General features: G+C 37.6%; 1 protein-coding gene across 1 annotated transcript in view; it reads left to right on the top strand.

The window, feature by feature from the left end:
- The window catches only part of LOC126374852 (hemicentin-1-like), a 423187-nt gene that overhangs the window by 367646 nt on the left and 41868 nt on the right, over positions 1-13673 (top strand). Inside the window, exons 5-6 of the mRNA XM_050021604.1 lie at positions 8384-8516; positions 9583-9791. Coding sequence (XP_049877561.1) covers positions 8384-8516; positions 9583-9791 — 342 coding nt within the window. The remainder of the gene's footprint in view (positions 1-8383; positions 8517-9582; positions 9792-13673) is intronic.

Genomic DNA, 13673 nt, shown 5'->3' with positions numbered 1-13673 from the left:
AGGAATGTTAGCAATAGCATAAGCAATCGGTCCCGACTACTGTGAGTTTGTCATGGAGAGATCGCTCTTACCAATAACGCCGCTTTTGCCCGCCATAGATTAAGATTTGCCTGTAAATGTCTTGCGAACGCGTGTGCAATAATGTTTTATTATTATTATGTAGTCGTTACATGAGTCATGTCAAGGCCGTATGGCGGCTCAATAAGCCTGATACCAGGCTTGATGAGGTCGGTTATTGATCTCACAATCCACACTAGAAAAGAAGACCGTATCTTCCTGTTTGATGTTCTGAACGGTTGACTTTTATTTTGGCTCTGTTTTCATAAAGTCTTTATCCCACCTTAACAATAATCTCACGTTCGTGTTTGCTATTGCCATTCGCTTTATCGCTGACGGATGGTTTGTGTATGAAATGTACAACAAAAATATCTGGCGTCCTACTCGTACTTATTATGTTCACTGCTCATTTCCTGCTGTGGATTAGGTTCTCGCACACACGCCTTGAATTTGTGGCATTGTTTTTGGATTGTTTATGGCATCTGATTCATAATAACTAATAGTTACTTATAGTAAAAACGTTTTTATAAAATTGTTTGGAGTGATAATTATTTTATCTCTGATATCTATTTTGTATGCCCTGCAGGTTGAAATACAAGCACCTTAATTTTATTGTAAAACTTTCATTGAGTATATTCTGGAAAATAAACATTTCTATTTTATTCTTCGGGCAGTAAAACTCTTTACTACTTTTTATCAATGTTCATAATGATATTGTATTATAAGAGGAGACAGTAAAGAAAAAAATGGAATGTAAAGAACGATTGGTAAAAAATATCTAGTGTTTAATGTTAGTCACTCAATTTAATAGTAGACTAAAGTTTGGTTTGAGGCAATTAGTACGATTCAGTTGCAAGAAAATAAGGCTAAGCTAAGAAACTAGATAGTTTAATGTACCTATTGCTTTACTAAAAGCCACAATCAACTTGTTACCTACATTTATCTCGACGCATACCTACCTATATCTATCATTTGACTTGAAATTTTATATTCGTTTGATGACTCTCAAATTTTTTGGTTTTTATCTCTCGCGTCTTCAGTTTTAAACCTATTAAGTAGTTCTTTTTTGTTAGGTGTATATAGCTTTAGATTTACTTTACCGTTACTGCAAAGTTATTACTTTTTTCCAGTAGCAAAAATTGTATACCTATAATCTAACGTTTTTTGTTCGGGATCTCATGAGGTATCATTCAAAGTGCCAGGTTTTCCCTCCAAATTTGCGGTCTAACAATTCCAAGGAGCGAATCACCATCAAGAGTTATATGATCCGAGTAACCCCACAAAAACTTGTTCATGATTCATGTGTCTTGTTACTCAACTTTATTATCTTTCCGTTTCACAGCTTCACCGATCGAAATTGCCATCGTTCGAGCATTACCTCTACGTGATCTGCTTACTGATTCACACTGATTGTGGTTTCATTTGTGGCCAAACGACACGTAATGTTTGCCAATTCGCCTTTTTTTTACTGCCCTTAAATTATCCCTTTCCAGGCTTGTTAGCATTCTGAGCGAATCTGAATCAATTGATTACGCTGAAAGCCTTTTATTTAACTTTCGAATGTTAGATATTGACTGATTCGTTTCTGGTTGGAGCTGGAACGATCTTTTTATGTCATTATTATAATCTAGGTCATTTTACATTGGAACTGATTTCATTCGAAATTGTTTCCGCTTTGGTGTTATTTTTTTGTGATTATTACATAATCTTAATATAAAAATCGGCCTCCGTGGGTCAGTGGTTAAGCGTTAGGCTCACGATCCGGAGGTCCCGGGTTGGAATCCCAGTGGGGACATATCACAAAAATCACTTTGTGATTCTTTTGGTTAGGATATTACAGGTTGATCACCTGATTGTCCGAAAGTAAGATGATCCGTGCTTCGGAAGGCACGTTGCCTGGAAGAGATTGCTACTTAGCAATAAGGCCGCCTATTGTACTAATTCTATTTCTCTTTTGTTTTGTATTTTGTTTTTTCCTGTTTGTGCAATAAAGTATTTGTTATGTTATGTTAAGCCATTGACACCAGGGTTGATTGAGGTTAGTAATTTATCTCACAACTCACACGATAGAAGATTATTAATTATAATTTTATATTTTATAGCGTTCCTAAAAAAACTTTTTAGTTGGAAACATAGATATAATAACATAGATATTACATACCCATGATGAGGTTAATTTAATTTGTTAGTTTTTACAAATTCTTCATAAGTGTATTTTCTTTAACATCAAATAATATTTTCTAAGAACTCGTGGGAGCTGTTGCCTTAAAAGAAATAATATTATTTACTTTCATAGCTTCACTCACGGTTCGCTAATCTGACCTCGATCTAATGTGACGTTAAGTGGATATGGGCAAAGACGCAACCTTACTTAAATATAGTACCTAGGACCTTTTGTTGGTAACACTGACATAAAACCATTTATTTTTTGTATGGCAACTTTTAGTTAGTCTCTTTGCTACCATACTACAAATGAAACTGTGTATTCTTTTAATTATTACTGTTACAATTCTCCATTAAAAATATTGTTTGACTCCAAATATTTGTGTCATTAGGAGAAAGGATACACTATGTGCAGGACCGCTTAGGCCGCACATCTATAATTGCTTATTCTGCAGGTCTAAAGTTCAATTCTTGATATGTGAAAAAATATATTCTGCGCAAAATAAGATGATACTTATAATCATCACTAATTTGAGAGCCACGCTCTTGTCGGTGTAGCATTTTCCATGCTACTTTTTTAGGGAAATACATACAAACTCTAGAAAAACATAACGCTCCTTCTGGTGCAGTCGGCTAAAAATAGGGCAGTAGTTTCCCTCTTGCCTTCCGCCCCGCAGTGCTCTGTCTGACGCGAGTGGGATAGCGCCCAGAGTAGCCTCTTTCAAAGCCGAACTAAGACTCCTGTCCCACTGAATAGTACTCTGTCAGGTACCAGATTATAGTCTCTGTGATATATTACTGTGTGTGATACTTATATTATATCATAATAATTATGTCAATTAGACCTGGCTACTGTTTACTAAAGTAAGTACGTAGTCATTATGTACGCACACGGACAATGTCAGAGTCTTTAGCGTCTCAGTAATATCCATAGACTCTCAATTTTTACGCTTTACACCACTCTACACACACACACACACACACACGCTCACGCACACTTGCACACGCACACACACTCGCACACGCACATGCACACGCACACGCACTCGCATACGCACACGCACACACACACACACACACACACACATACACACACACACAGAGACAGACACTCACACACACATTATATACATTTCTTTATATAATAAACGTTTCTTTCTTTCTTTCTATTAGCCGTTAAACCACCTCCTCCAACACGCAGTGTAGTAGCATGGTGGAGTATGCTCCTTACCCCTCCGGTTGATTGAGGGGAGTCCTGTGCCCAGCAGTGGGACATATATAGGCTGTTTATGTTATGTATGTCTTTATATTGGCTTTGTTTATACTACATACTCTTGTACTACATACTAAAACTATGATAATACCCCAGACGCAAGAGTTTGTGAGGGTTTATAAACTTCTCACCCACATAATAGATGAAGGACAAAATAATAAATTGAATTGGTCAAAAATGCGCGTAGTGTGTTCAAACATGAAACAAGTTAATATTTAGGTCAACATAATAATTCCCAATGCTCCTTACACGAAACAGCAAAACAGTCGCTGTGTTGTACTCACACGGTTTATAACACAATCTGATACAGACTGATAAGGGTTAGAACGGTCGAAGAAACAGTGCACGAAATCTAGGTAATGTTTTTGGGAGTTCAACCCCCGCGGCATAGCATACGTGCCGCGCGTGGTGCGTATTATATCGAGGGTGTCGACACACACACTGATGCTTTTACTATACACCTCGCCTACCTCTTCGGGGATACAGGCGTGATGCTATTTTATGTCTTATTTGGCTTTGATTTATTTGGCTACGGACAGTTTTTGACTGTGTAAGTATTATAACATAACATAAACAACAGCCTATATACGTCCCACTGCTGGGCACAGGCCTCCCCTCCATCAACCGGAGGGGGTAAGTATTATACATTGTTTTATTATTGTTGTTGTTGTTTATTTGTTTTGTTTTTTTTTTTTGTTTTGTGTTTTAATTGTGTAATGTATTATGTTCTCGAAAAAGCAATATAAGTATATTAGAATTTAGAATATATTGTTTTCAGTACTTAATTTCGAATTTGCATGGGTTACGTGACATTTTGCCTCACTAGGCAAACGTCACATTTCAATAAACAAAGAAACTGCCAAACTACGCTACACCTTAGACCTTATTTATTTTTGACGTGACTAATTGTAGATTTGCCGCAGATGGCATTAACTTAGCCGGGCAAATGGGGAGCGCTGAAGGCTCTCCTGGTACAACGTTTAAGACAACAGGCCTGAGGGTGCCCAGTTGGGCGCGAACCTCAGCTCAGAGCATCGTCTGAGAGGAAAAATATTTGAAAGGAAGAAAGAATTAATCGACCCTAGTGGGTCGATAGTGATAAGCGCTGATTGAGGGAAATAGTCACCCAGGCCGCGGGGTCGGTATCGGGGACTTTAAACCTTGTGAGTTGTGACTTGAAACCTGACCTGAATAAAAAAAGCTATTGGATAATTATTATTAATATTTATAAGGGTTGTTATGACGCTTAGGAGCTCCCGTTCGGTAATTGAATATTTTTGCAACTGTCAAGTAGGCAATTGTTGTCACATTTGAGTTGCGGTGTTAATTCCTGTAGATACCAACTAATTTTATTTTAAGTTATATCTGTCCTTTTCTTATCTGCCGAATAGGAAAGGGACGGGTAATCGACTGGCATAAACTTTATGGAATGCACGTCAATTTTAAGCATAAATCTAAAGCAACCGTCTAAAACTTTTACAACGGCAAATAACCCGATAGAATTAAGTTGTCAGCACACGTCAAACGGTTTGCATACCAGCGAGATACCTTTTTGATTCGCCCGGGTTATTCATTAATTTACTCATTCTTCTTAAAATTAAGAGCTGTCAATCAGCCGTCTCTTTTCTTTTAGGCGAATATGAAAATGACAGGTATAACTTAAAATAAAATTAGGAGGTGTCTACGGGGCCAATATCTATTTATCTATTATTAGTCTTAAGGGACTTTTTCAAGCTTTATCAATCATGATAGATCTTAATTTTCAACAGGAAATATTGGGACTCTTCGTTAGCTCTAATAATATTTATCTAAATACATAACATAAATAGCCTATATACGTCCCACTGCTGGGCACAGGCCTCCTCTCAATCAACCGGAGAGGGTATGGAGCATACTCCACCACGCTGTTCCACTGTGGGTTGGTGGAGGTGTTTTTACGGGATTTATCTAAATATCTTGTGATATAAGGAATATTCATTTAAAACTGAGACTCATAATCCATTCAGTTCCATTAAGCGATAAGTTGAAATCAATAATCTATTGAGCTCGAACAAACTTTTGCCTGCAAAGTTTATGAATTTGATATTCCTGTTTATGACACTTCCATCAGATTGTTCTTAACAAGAGATAAGTTAAAATAGATATTGAATAATTTTAGATATTATAAATAAATGTAATAAGAAAGTGATTGCAATTTGTTATCCTGCTGACTTTTGAGTTTATTCACATTTTTGTTTCATCTAGGGCCCTGTGATGAGGTTTTTCTTGTAGCTTCTTTTCCCCAGCTGTGAGAAGCTGCAGTAGTTTTAGGCGGATGAGGCGTTTCTTATGTAAAAAAATGACGATTCAAAGTGTGTCTATATTACCTACCGAATAAAGATATTTTTGAATTTTACGTCTATTTTCCTAATAAGGGTACTTACAGGTACACCCATCGCAATAAACTTAGTTGTATTGTATCGCCATCTATAATGATCAAGAAGATAACAGTTTACAAGAAAATTTTACTTAAGATGATATACTCATTTGTTCAAGTCCGGTACCGTGGATCGAACCCACACTCCCTGTTTGAGAAGCAAGTCGATAACATACAGAGCCACGGGACTTTTTCATCTAGGTAACGGATACAAACTAGACAGGTTCCCTGCACCCTTAATTAGTTAATCAGCAAAGAATATAATAATTATAATAACCAATTAATTGTTTGTATTCATTTTTTTAGTTTGAACAGTGATTTTGCTTCGTCTTAGATGTTGTGAACTCCTCGCAGAACTTTTTATAGCCTTTTTACGTACAAGCTTTTATATATATATTTTATATATATCCTTTGTTTGACAACGCTTTGAATTTTGGTTTTGTGTTTATATTATACTTCTTCTGACCTATTTTAGTGAAAGAAATAAAGCTCTCTCTCGGAAGCTAAGTAGTTTATTTATAATTTATCGTAATACAGTTCATATATCAGCCGGGTTTGCATGACAACCGCGCTGCCGAATTATATTGAGCGCTTTGACCGATAAACGATACGAATGCTATCTAGAAAGATGGACGTCAAACGGCTATTGGTCGAAGGCCTTGATATAATTCGCGCCGCGCGCGGCGTGGGTACCGTGCAGAGCCTATTGTTTTCGGTTCTTTACGGATAATAATTATATAATCGTAAATAATTATGATTCATCACATGCATCTTTATTCTAAGAGAGTTTATGAAATATAAAATACCTAGTACAAAATGTTTTTTTTTTATGTAACACGAATACTAACCTTAACCTAACTTCAATAAAGGTTATCGAATTCATCTCGTTTATCATTTACGGTCAAGATGCCTGTCTAGACAACCCAGTATAAGTAGACAGACTTGCTGAGTCAACCTAAATTTTAAAAAAACCTACCTTTTATAAGACAATAGTGTTGCCTGTTGTCCCGATTCAAGCGGGACGTTCTGTTTTTGAAAGGGTAAGACAAAATATTTAAATAAAATACTGGTTCTTTTTTCTATAGACACCATCTAATTTTATTTTAAGTTATACTTGTAATTTTCTTATCCGCAGAAAAGGAATGGGACGGGTAATCGACAGGCATAAAATTTAGGGAACACACGTCAATTTTAGGCAGAATTTTTAATAACTGTCCCAAACTTTTTATATTGGCCAAAAACCCGACAAAATTAAGTTGACAGCACACGCCAAACGGGTCGCATACTAGCGACATGCCTATTTTATTTATTCATTTAAATTAACAGTTGTCAATCGTCCAAAGGGACGAAAAGGAAAGCCTTTTCGGCGGATAAAAAAATTACAGGTATAACTTAAAATAAAATTAGGAGGTGTCTGCAGGAATCGAGGCCATTAGCGCGTAAAGGCGAATACTTCTGTTTCATTCATTTAAGTTGGTATTTTAAAAAGATTTTCAGGTGTATAAATAAATTCGTTAGTGTCTTAATGAGCGTGAAATACAGTTGTTGTTTTTCGTGTTGTTTTCTTTTATTCTTAAGTAACGTGTTTAAATTAATTGTATGTATGTGTTGTGGTCTACCCAAAATACAAGATACCCAATAAACATTTTTATTATTATATTTTTTCAAAATAAAAAGCAAGGTTAATTATGGAAAGGCATGTACCCAGCAGACGTATATGCCGTTTATGTTTATGTTTGTTTTACTGTATTTATTTTTTGTTTTGGTTTAGGAAAGTGTGGTTTATTTATAAGAAAGAATATTCTTAATATAAAATCTGTGATTTTCTTTCGAGTACTAAGTTGAAAGTCCCTCTTTCAAATCCTTCTGTCCCGCTTTTTTATATTTCAACGCATTGGAAACACTATCACCTTCATCTTAAAATTATCTGAAAGAGCATCTAAAACTCTCGGGCGTTTGTGATAAAATTAACGCAAGGTGTAAGAAAATACTTGTCCCTACGCTGAAAAACGGTAGTGAATGTTGGGTATGGTAGAAGAAGCATAAAAGTAGTAGTAATGCCGTAGAAATAAGGTCGTTGCGTAGCATCTGCGATGTTAAATTGAGTGATAGTGTGAGAAACTGAGTGATGTGTCAGGGTTATCATTGAGCCGCGAAAGGCCCCTGACATGGCTCATGACGATTACTCACTTACATCAATAAATAGTAACCGGGACCAACGGCTCAACGTGCCTTCCGCAGCACGGAATTACCTTCGGACAATCATGTGATCAGCCTGTAATGTCCTAACCAAACTAGAAATCACAAAGTGATTTTTGTGATATATCCCCACCGGGATTCGAACCCGGTGCCTCCGCATCGTGAGTCCAACGCTCAACCACTGGACCACGGAGGCCGTTCCTTAATCCTTATGACCATAGGACTAAAACTAATAGCTCTTGAGCTTGTGATAATGCTGACTATTTCTTCCACAGTGCCAACATCAGACGTGCAAGGAGTCCTGAAGAAGAAGGCATCATTGCCCTGCGACATCCAGCCCCTCCACGCCGACGACGCTGTCGTCATGGTGCTGTGGTTCAAGGAGTCTGATGGGGAGCCGCTTTATAGGTAAGTCATTGAGGTTTTTTTTTTGTTTTGGTTTTCCCCGAAGGGCAAGGCAAAGGGAACTATGCCCATACAGCCATGTCTTCTCTATTTTTTTTATTGATGATGAAAAAATGATGACGATGAATTATAAAACCTAAGCCCCCACCCTCCGAGCAGATTCCTACCTCCTCCGAACCCCAAACGAATTACCTCAAAAGTCCACATAAACTTTCGAGTTAAGAAGCGACTTGTTGGCACAAAGCAAAAATAAATAGGTACACTTTGTTAATTGTATATTCCGATATAATAACCACCACTTTGTATTATTTATTTAGATCATTCAATAAAAGAAGCAACCTTCCCGTTTCCGTTCCCGCCAAAAAGTCATAGAAGACACACATTTCATACTCTTGGTGTACCTAATTACAGATAATGTAGTGACCTGAGCCATGTTCCTTTGCTTTTTTTGAGGTCAGTAGTATTGATTCTTTTTTCATTTATTGCTGCCGTTAATTCCACACTTAAATATGTCATGTGATTGTCGTTTTCACATGGTCTTTTCGCTTTCTTTATATCTTTCACTGTTTTTGTCACCATGATAACCATCCTTTCCATATATCCACACTACAATGACAACATTTATTTTTTCTGCCCCTGGTACCTTTACTCGACAAATAATTCTGATGTTATATTATAATGATGGATCTTCCATAATACTAAACACGTGTCACGGCATTATGCTGAAGGAGGTTCTTTTTAGAGTTCTGTAGCCAAATGGCAAAAATTGAACCCTTATGGATTCGTCCGTCCGTCGAGAAAAAAAATATTGGTTTCCCATACTAACTGCGCTATCAGCTGATACGGTTTGTATGGGGAGATGATTTTATGGGAGAGTACGACTCGCATTTAGCCGCTTTTTTATACTGGACGTCCTCCACAATCTGTACTTTAAGTACAGATAAAATTATTTTTGACGTCAAATATAGAAATAAATGTTTTTTCTTTCTTTCATATTTCAAGACATATGTTTTCTTCAACCGTAACATACTCACTTAAATACTAATATCATCGTTATGTCTTCCATCAGCTACGACATCCGAGGACGGACCTACAACCAGCCCAAGCTCTGGTCTTCCCCCACGGTCTTCGGGAAACGAGCCTTCTTCCGAGGAGGCGCGACACCGGCCGTCCTGATGATTGAAGATGTTATGGCTGAAGATGCAGGGGTCTACAGATGCAGGGTCGACTTCAAGAACTCTCCTACAAGGAATTTGAAAGTTAATTTTACTGTTATAAGTGAGTATGGTGGTTATTTACCTACTTTTTGTTTGACAATTGGCTCGACCATTACATTGTTACATTGTTTAAGGCATACTGCCAATCTTTTTACACCTGCAGCATGTGGATCAACTTTACTCAAAAAGCTTACAGCTCTCTGCGGGTCCTATATAACAATGTGTTTAGATCATTGTTGGGGCTTCCACGTTACTGTAGTGCGTCTGCAATGTTTGCTGATGCGCATACTGATGGCTTCCATGCTATCGTTCGCAAGCGAGTCAGTTCCCTAATGACGAGAGTATGTGGCAGCACCAACAGTCTTCTAGGAATCGTAGCAGAGAGGATGGATGGCCCATTCTGGAAACACTGGGTTATGACTCACGTGTTACCTATACGCCGTGTGGCCAAGTAATGTCATTTAATTTAATGTACTAACATAGTTCGTAAGTCTCTATTGTTTTACTAACATAATATGGATGCAGAATCTGAAATAAATGTTTATTATTATTATTATACTGGGTGTTAGTGACATCGTAACGAATACTGAGAGGGATGATTCAGACCATGATTCTGAGTTAATATCTCGTGGAATTTTCCGTCGCAAAATTAATGAAATTTTGAGTTTTACAAAGTAGGCACTACGAGCCGATCCTATTTCTTTCTCTGTCTATCGTAAATTATAAATTTATTTTATTCTTATTCTTAAATGGACGGATAATCGACAGGCATAAAATTTATGGAATACACGTCAATTTTAAGCAGAAATCTAAAACAACCGACAGAATTAAGTTGACAGGACACGTCAAACGGTTTGCATACCAGCGAGATACCTTTTTGATTCGGCCGGGTTATTCATTCATTTACTCATAGGAATCGGGGCCATTATCTACCTAAAACAGTTGAAACAGTAAATAATTATATTCTTTGTTGTCATTAGAATAACTTACAAACAACTAACACAACCACCACAGATTAGGTAATTAGTTACCTACTACGTCAACCATCCACCAACTTAGTAGGTATGAAAGTACCTACGCAAAACCTCGCTACACAAAAATCGAGCGAGATCGCGTCTAGAATTGGGCCGACACTCCGCCAGAGTGTTGCCTATCGATATTCTATTGATGGGTACCTAGGATAGATCTTTTAGATCAATACCTACCATTATTGTTACAAAGCAAGACTAAATATCGACTATCGCTAGTATCGATCTAAATGTACTATCACTACTTTCGATAGTTTAGACAATTTTCAAGTTCAACAATTGATAATCTACCTATCGATAGTTCGGCAACTCCGCCGCGTAGGCAATGTCGGCATGTTCAAAGAAAACAATTTCCGAGAGGAGTTATCTTATTTTTTTTGTTACATGTTGGTACCTAGGTAAATAAGTACTAAGTTATTCGTGGTTTTAAATTTCATTGTTAAATCATCAGTAAAGAACTAATTAAACCTATCCTGTTCTGTGTACAATACTCATGTAACGGCTACGTACCTACTTACATAAGTAGTAGACGGGAGCAACGGCTTAACGTGCCTTCCGAAGCACGGATCTTTTTACTTTCAGACAATCAGGTGATAAGCCTATAACGTCCTAACCAACGGCCTTATAAACAGATTTTTGTGATATGTCCCCACCGGAATAGGAACCCGGACCCTCCGCATCATGAACCCATCGCTAAACCACTGGACCACATAGGCCTTTAGATTTTTAGATTTAGATTTTTTATTTTTTTAGATTTTAAATTTTAGACTTTTTTCAGTCCCATATTGTGTTTTAAGCTGCATAGAACGCACATTTAAAATAAACAAATAAAAATTACTAATTATAAAATTTTATCAATGTCACCAATAAATAATAACGTACTTACAACTTCAGCTATGCACAGCCGCACAGGTGAATAGCCGGCGCACGGGTCAAGGGCAACGCGCGCCAATAAAGTAGGCATTACGAACAGATACTATTTCTTTCTCTGTCACTTGCACCATAAACATACTTCTCTCTCTCTCTCTAGTCGTCGGCTCGACTCGGCCGCGGCCGGCGCGTCGTCGGCGCCTTTGATGCTTTGCGCTAACGCCGCGCGCTTCCGCTCAGTCGAATACTAAGCTTGACCCGAATCGCGTGATGTTTTTCGAGGATATTTTTTTCGTGGTTGTGAGTGTTTTGTGTTTGTTTTATTCTGTAAATGAGTAGTGTCGACTATGATGATGGATCATAGACCATTTACTGCGCAAAAGTATGGAAGATTGTTGATGTTTTATTAAAGAGCAAGGTGTTGTGTTTGTGAGTGCGTGTGATACCTACCTACCGCGCGGAGGAAACGCGATGTTGCATACCTACGTGACGTGATATGTTCTAGGGTAGGTACCTACCTAGGTACTTCATCCGAAGGAATAACAATTAAGGTAAGGTAAGAGTAGGGTTTTTATTGTTAATAAGTTAGGAACATTTTAATAACTGGTAGGTAGATACCATGTGTGAAAAAATCGTGGCAGTAAGTGTTCTACTTCAACAAATAACATTTTTAAACGTTGAACCACTAAGCATCTAAATACAAGAGAAAACTCCTACCTAGATATCAACATCGTATCACGCACGCGTAACATAGCCGCGCGTAGGTTTAGCGTCTGTGTGGCGCGTTGTTCGACTTAAATTGCGGCACAGTAAAAATTGAAAATCTTAATTAAACATTTGCGACAAGAAAAACACCCACCATCGTTTTTAGTACAATAAAATAGGCGTTCCATTTTTTTTTTTCGTTACGATGTCACTAACACCCTGTATATACTCATAGCAGTGGAGTATAGACTAGAAATAGAAATAAATAGGTACTTGTTAATTTATTGGTTATATTACAACATACATACATACATAAACTCACGCCTATTTCCCACCGGGGTAAGCAGAGACTGTAGAATTCCATTTGCTTCGATCCTGACACACTTCTCTTGCTTCCTCCACATTCGTCATTCGCTACATACACGCACGCCGGTTCAGAGTAGATCGTATTAAACCTTTTCTAAGGACATCTCCAATTTGGCCATCGTAAGTCCTTCTCGGTCTTCCTCTGCCAGCCCAAAACACAAAGAACAAAACAAAGTCAGTCAATCAGTTATAATTATTACAAAACTAAGTTATTATAGTTTCGAGGTCAACCACCAAAGTTCTTTCGTTAAGAATATTAAAAGGTTTTAAAATGCAATTATATGCAATAGATTATAGTCAAATTAAAAACAAACTAGGCTGTATGAACTTCATTCCATTGTCTCATAGGGATAAGATAAAAAAAAACTATGACAGTCGCGCTAACGAAACATTGGGGCTGTTAATGTATTGAAGACAAGGCAGCATGGTATGACGATCTTAGCCTAACCCTCAAATTGGCAAAAGGAAAAAAAAGTTGGGGCTGTTAGTTGGCGCCAAAAGGGCTTTTTGGCGGGAGGCGGGAACGGGACAGTTGCTTTCTTCATTGAATAATCTAAATAATTAATACGAAGTGGTGTTTTGTGGTTAATGATCGCATTAAGTTAGTCGGAAGACATTCGCGAGTGTTATTATATTGGAGTATTCAATAAACAAAGTGTATCTGCCTATTTTCGCTTCGTGTCAGGAAGCCGCTTCATAACTCAAAAGTTTATGCGGACTTTTGAGTTAATTCGTTTGGGGTTCGGAGTAGGAGTCTACTCCGAGGGTGGGGGCTTAGGTTTCATCATCATCACCTTTCATCATTTCATTAATCATCATGAAAAAAAATACGTCAGACATGGCTGTATGGGCATAGTTCCCTTTGCCTTACCCTTCGGGGAAAACCAAACCAAAAAAAAAAAAAAATTGGCGCCAAAAGAAACGTCAAATTGTTACTTGACAGGGGCTTTTCGGCGGGAAACGGGAACGGGACA

This window comes from Pectinophora gossypiella, chromosome 18 (genome assembly GCF_024362695.1).
Source record: "Pectinophora gossypiella chromosome 18, ilPecGoss1.1, whole genome shotgun sequence".
Taxonomy (NCBI): domain Eukaryota; kingdom Metazoa; phylum Arthropoda; class Insecta; order Lepidoptera; family Gelechiidae; genus Pectinophora; species Pectinophora gossypiella.
The sequence above is the reverse complement of the archived record's forward strand: the minus strand, read 5'-3'. Positions and strand labels throughout refer to the sequence as shown.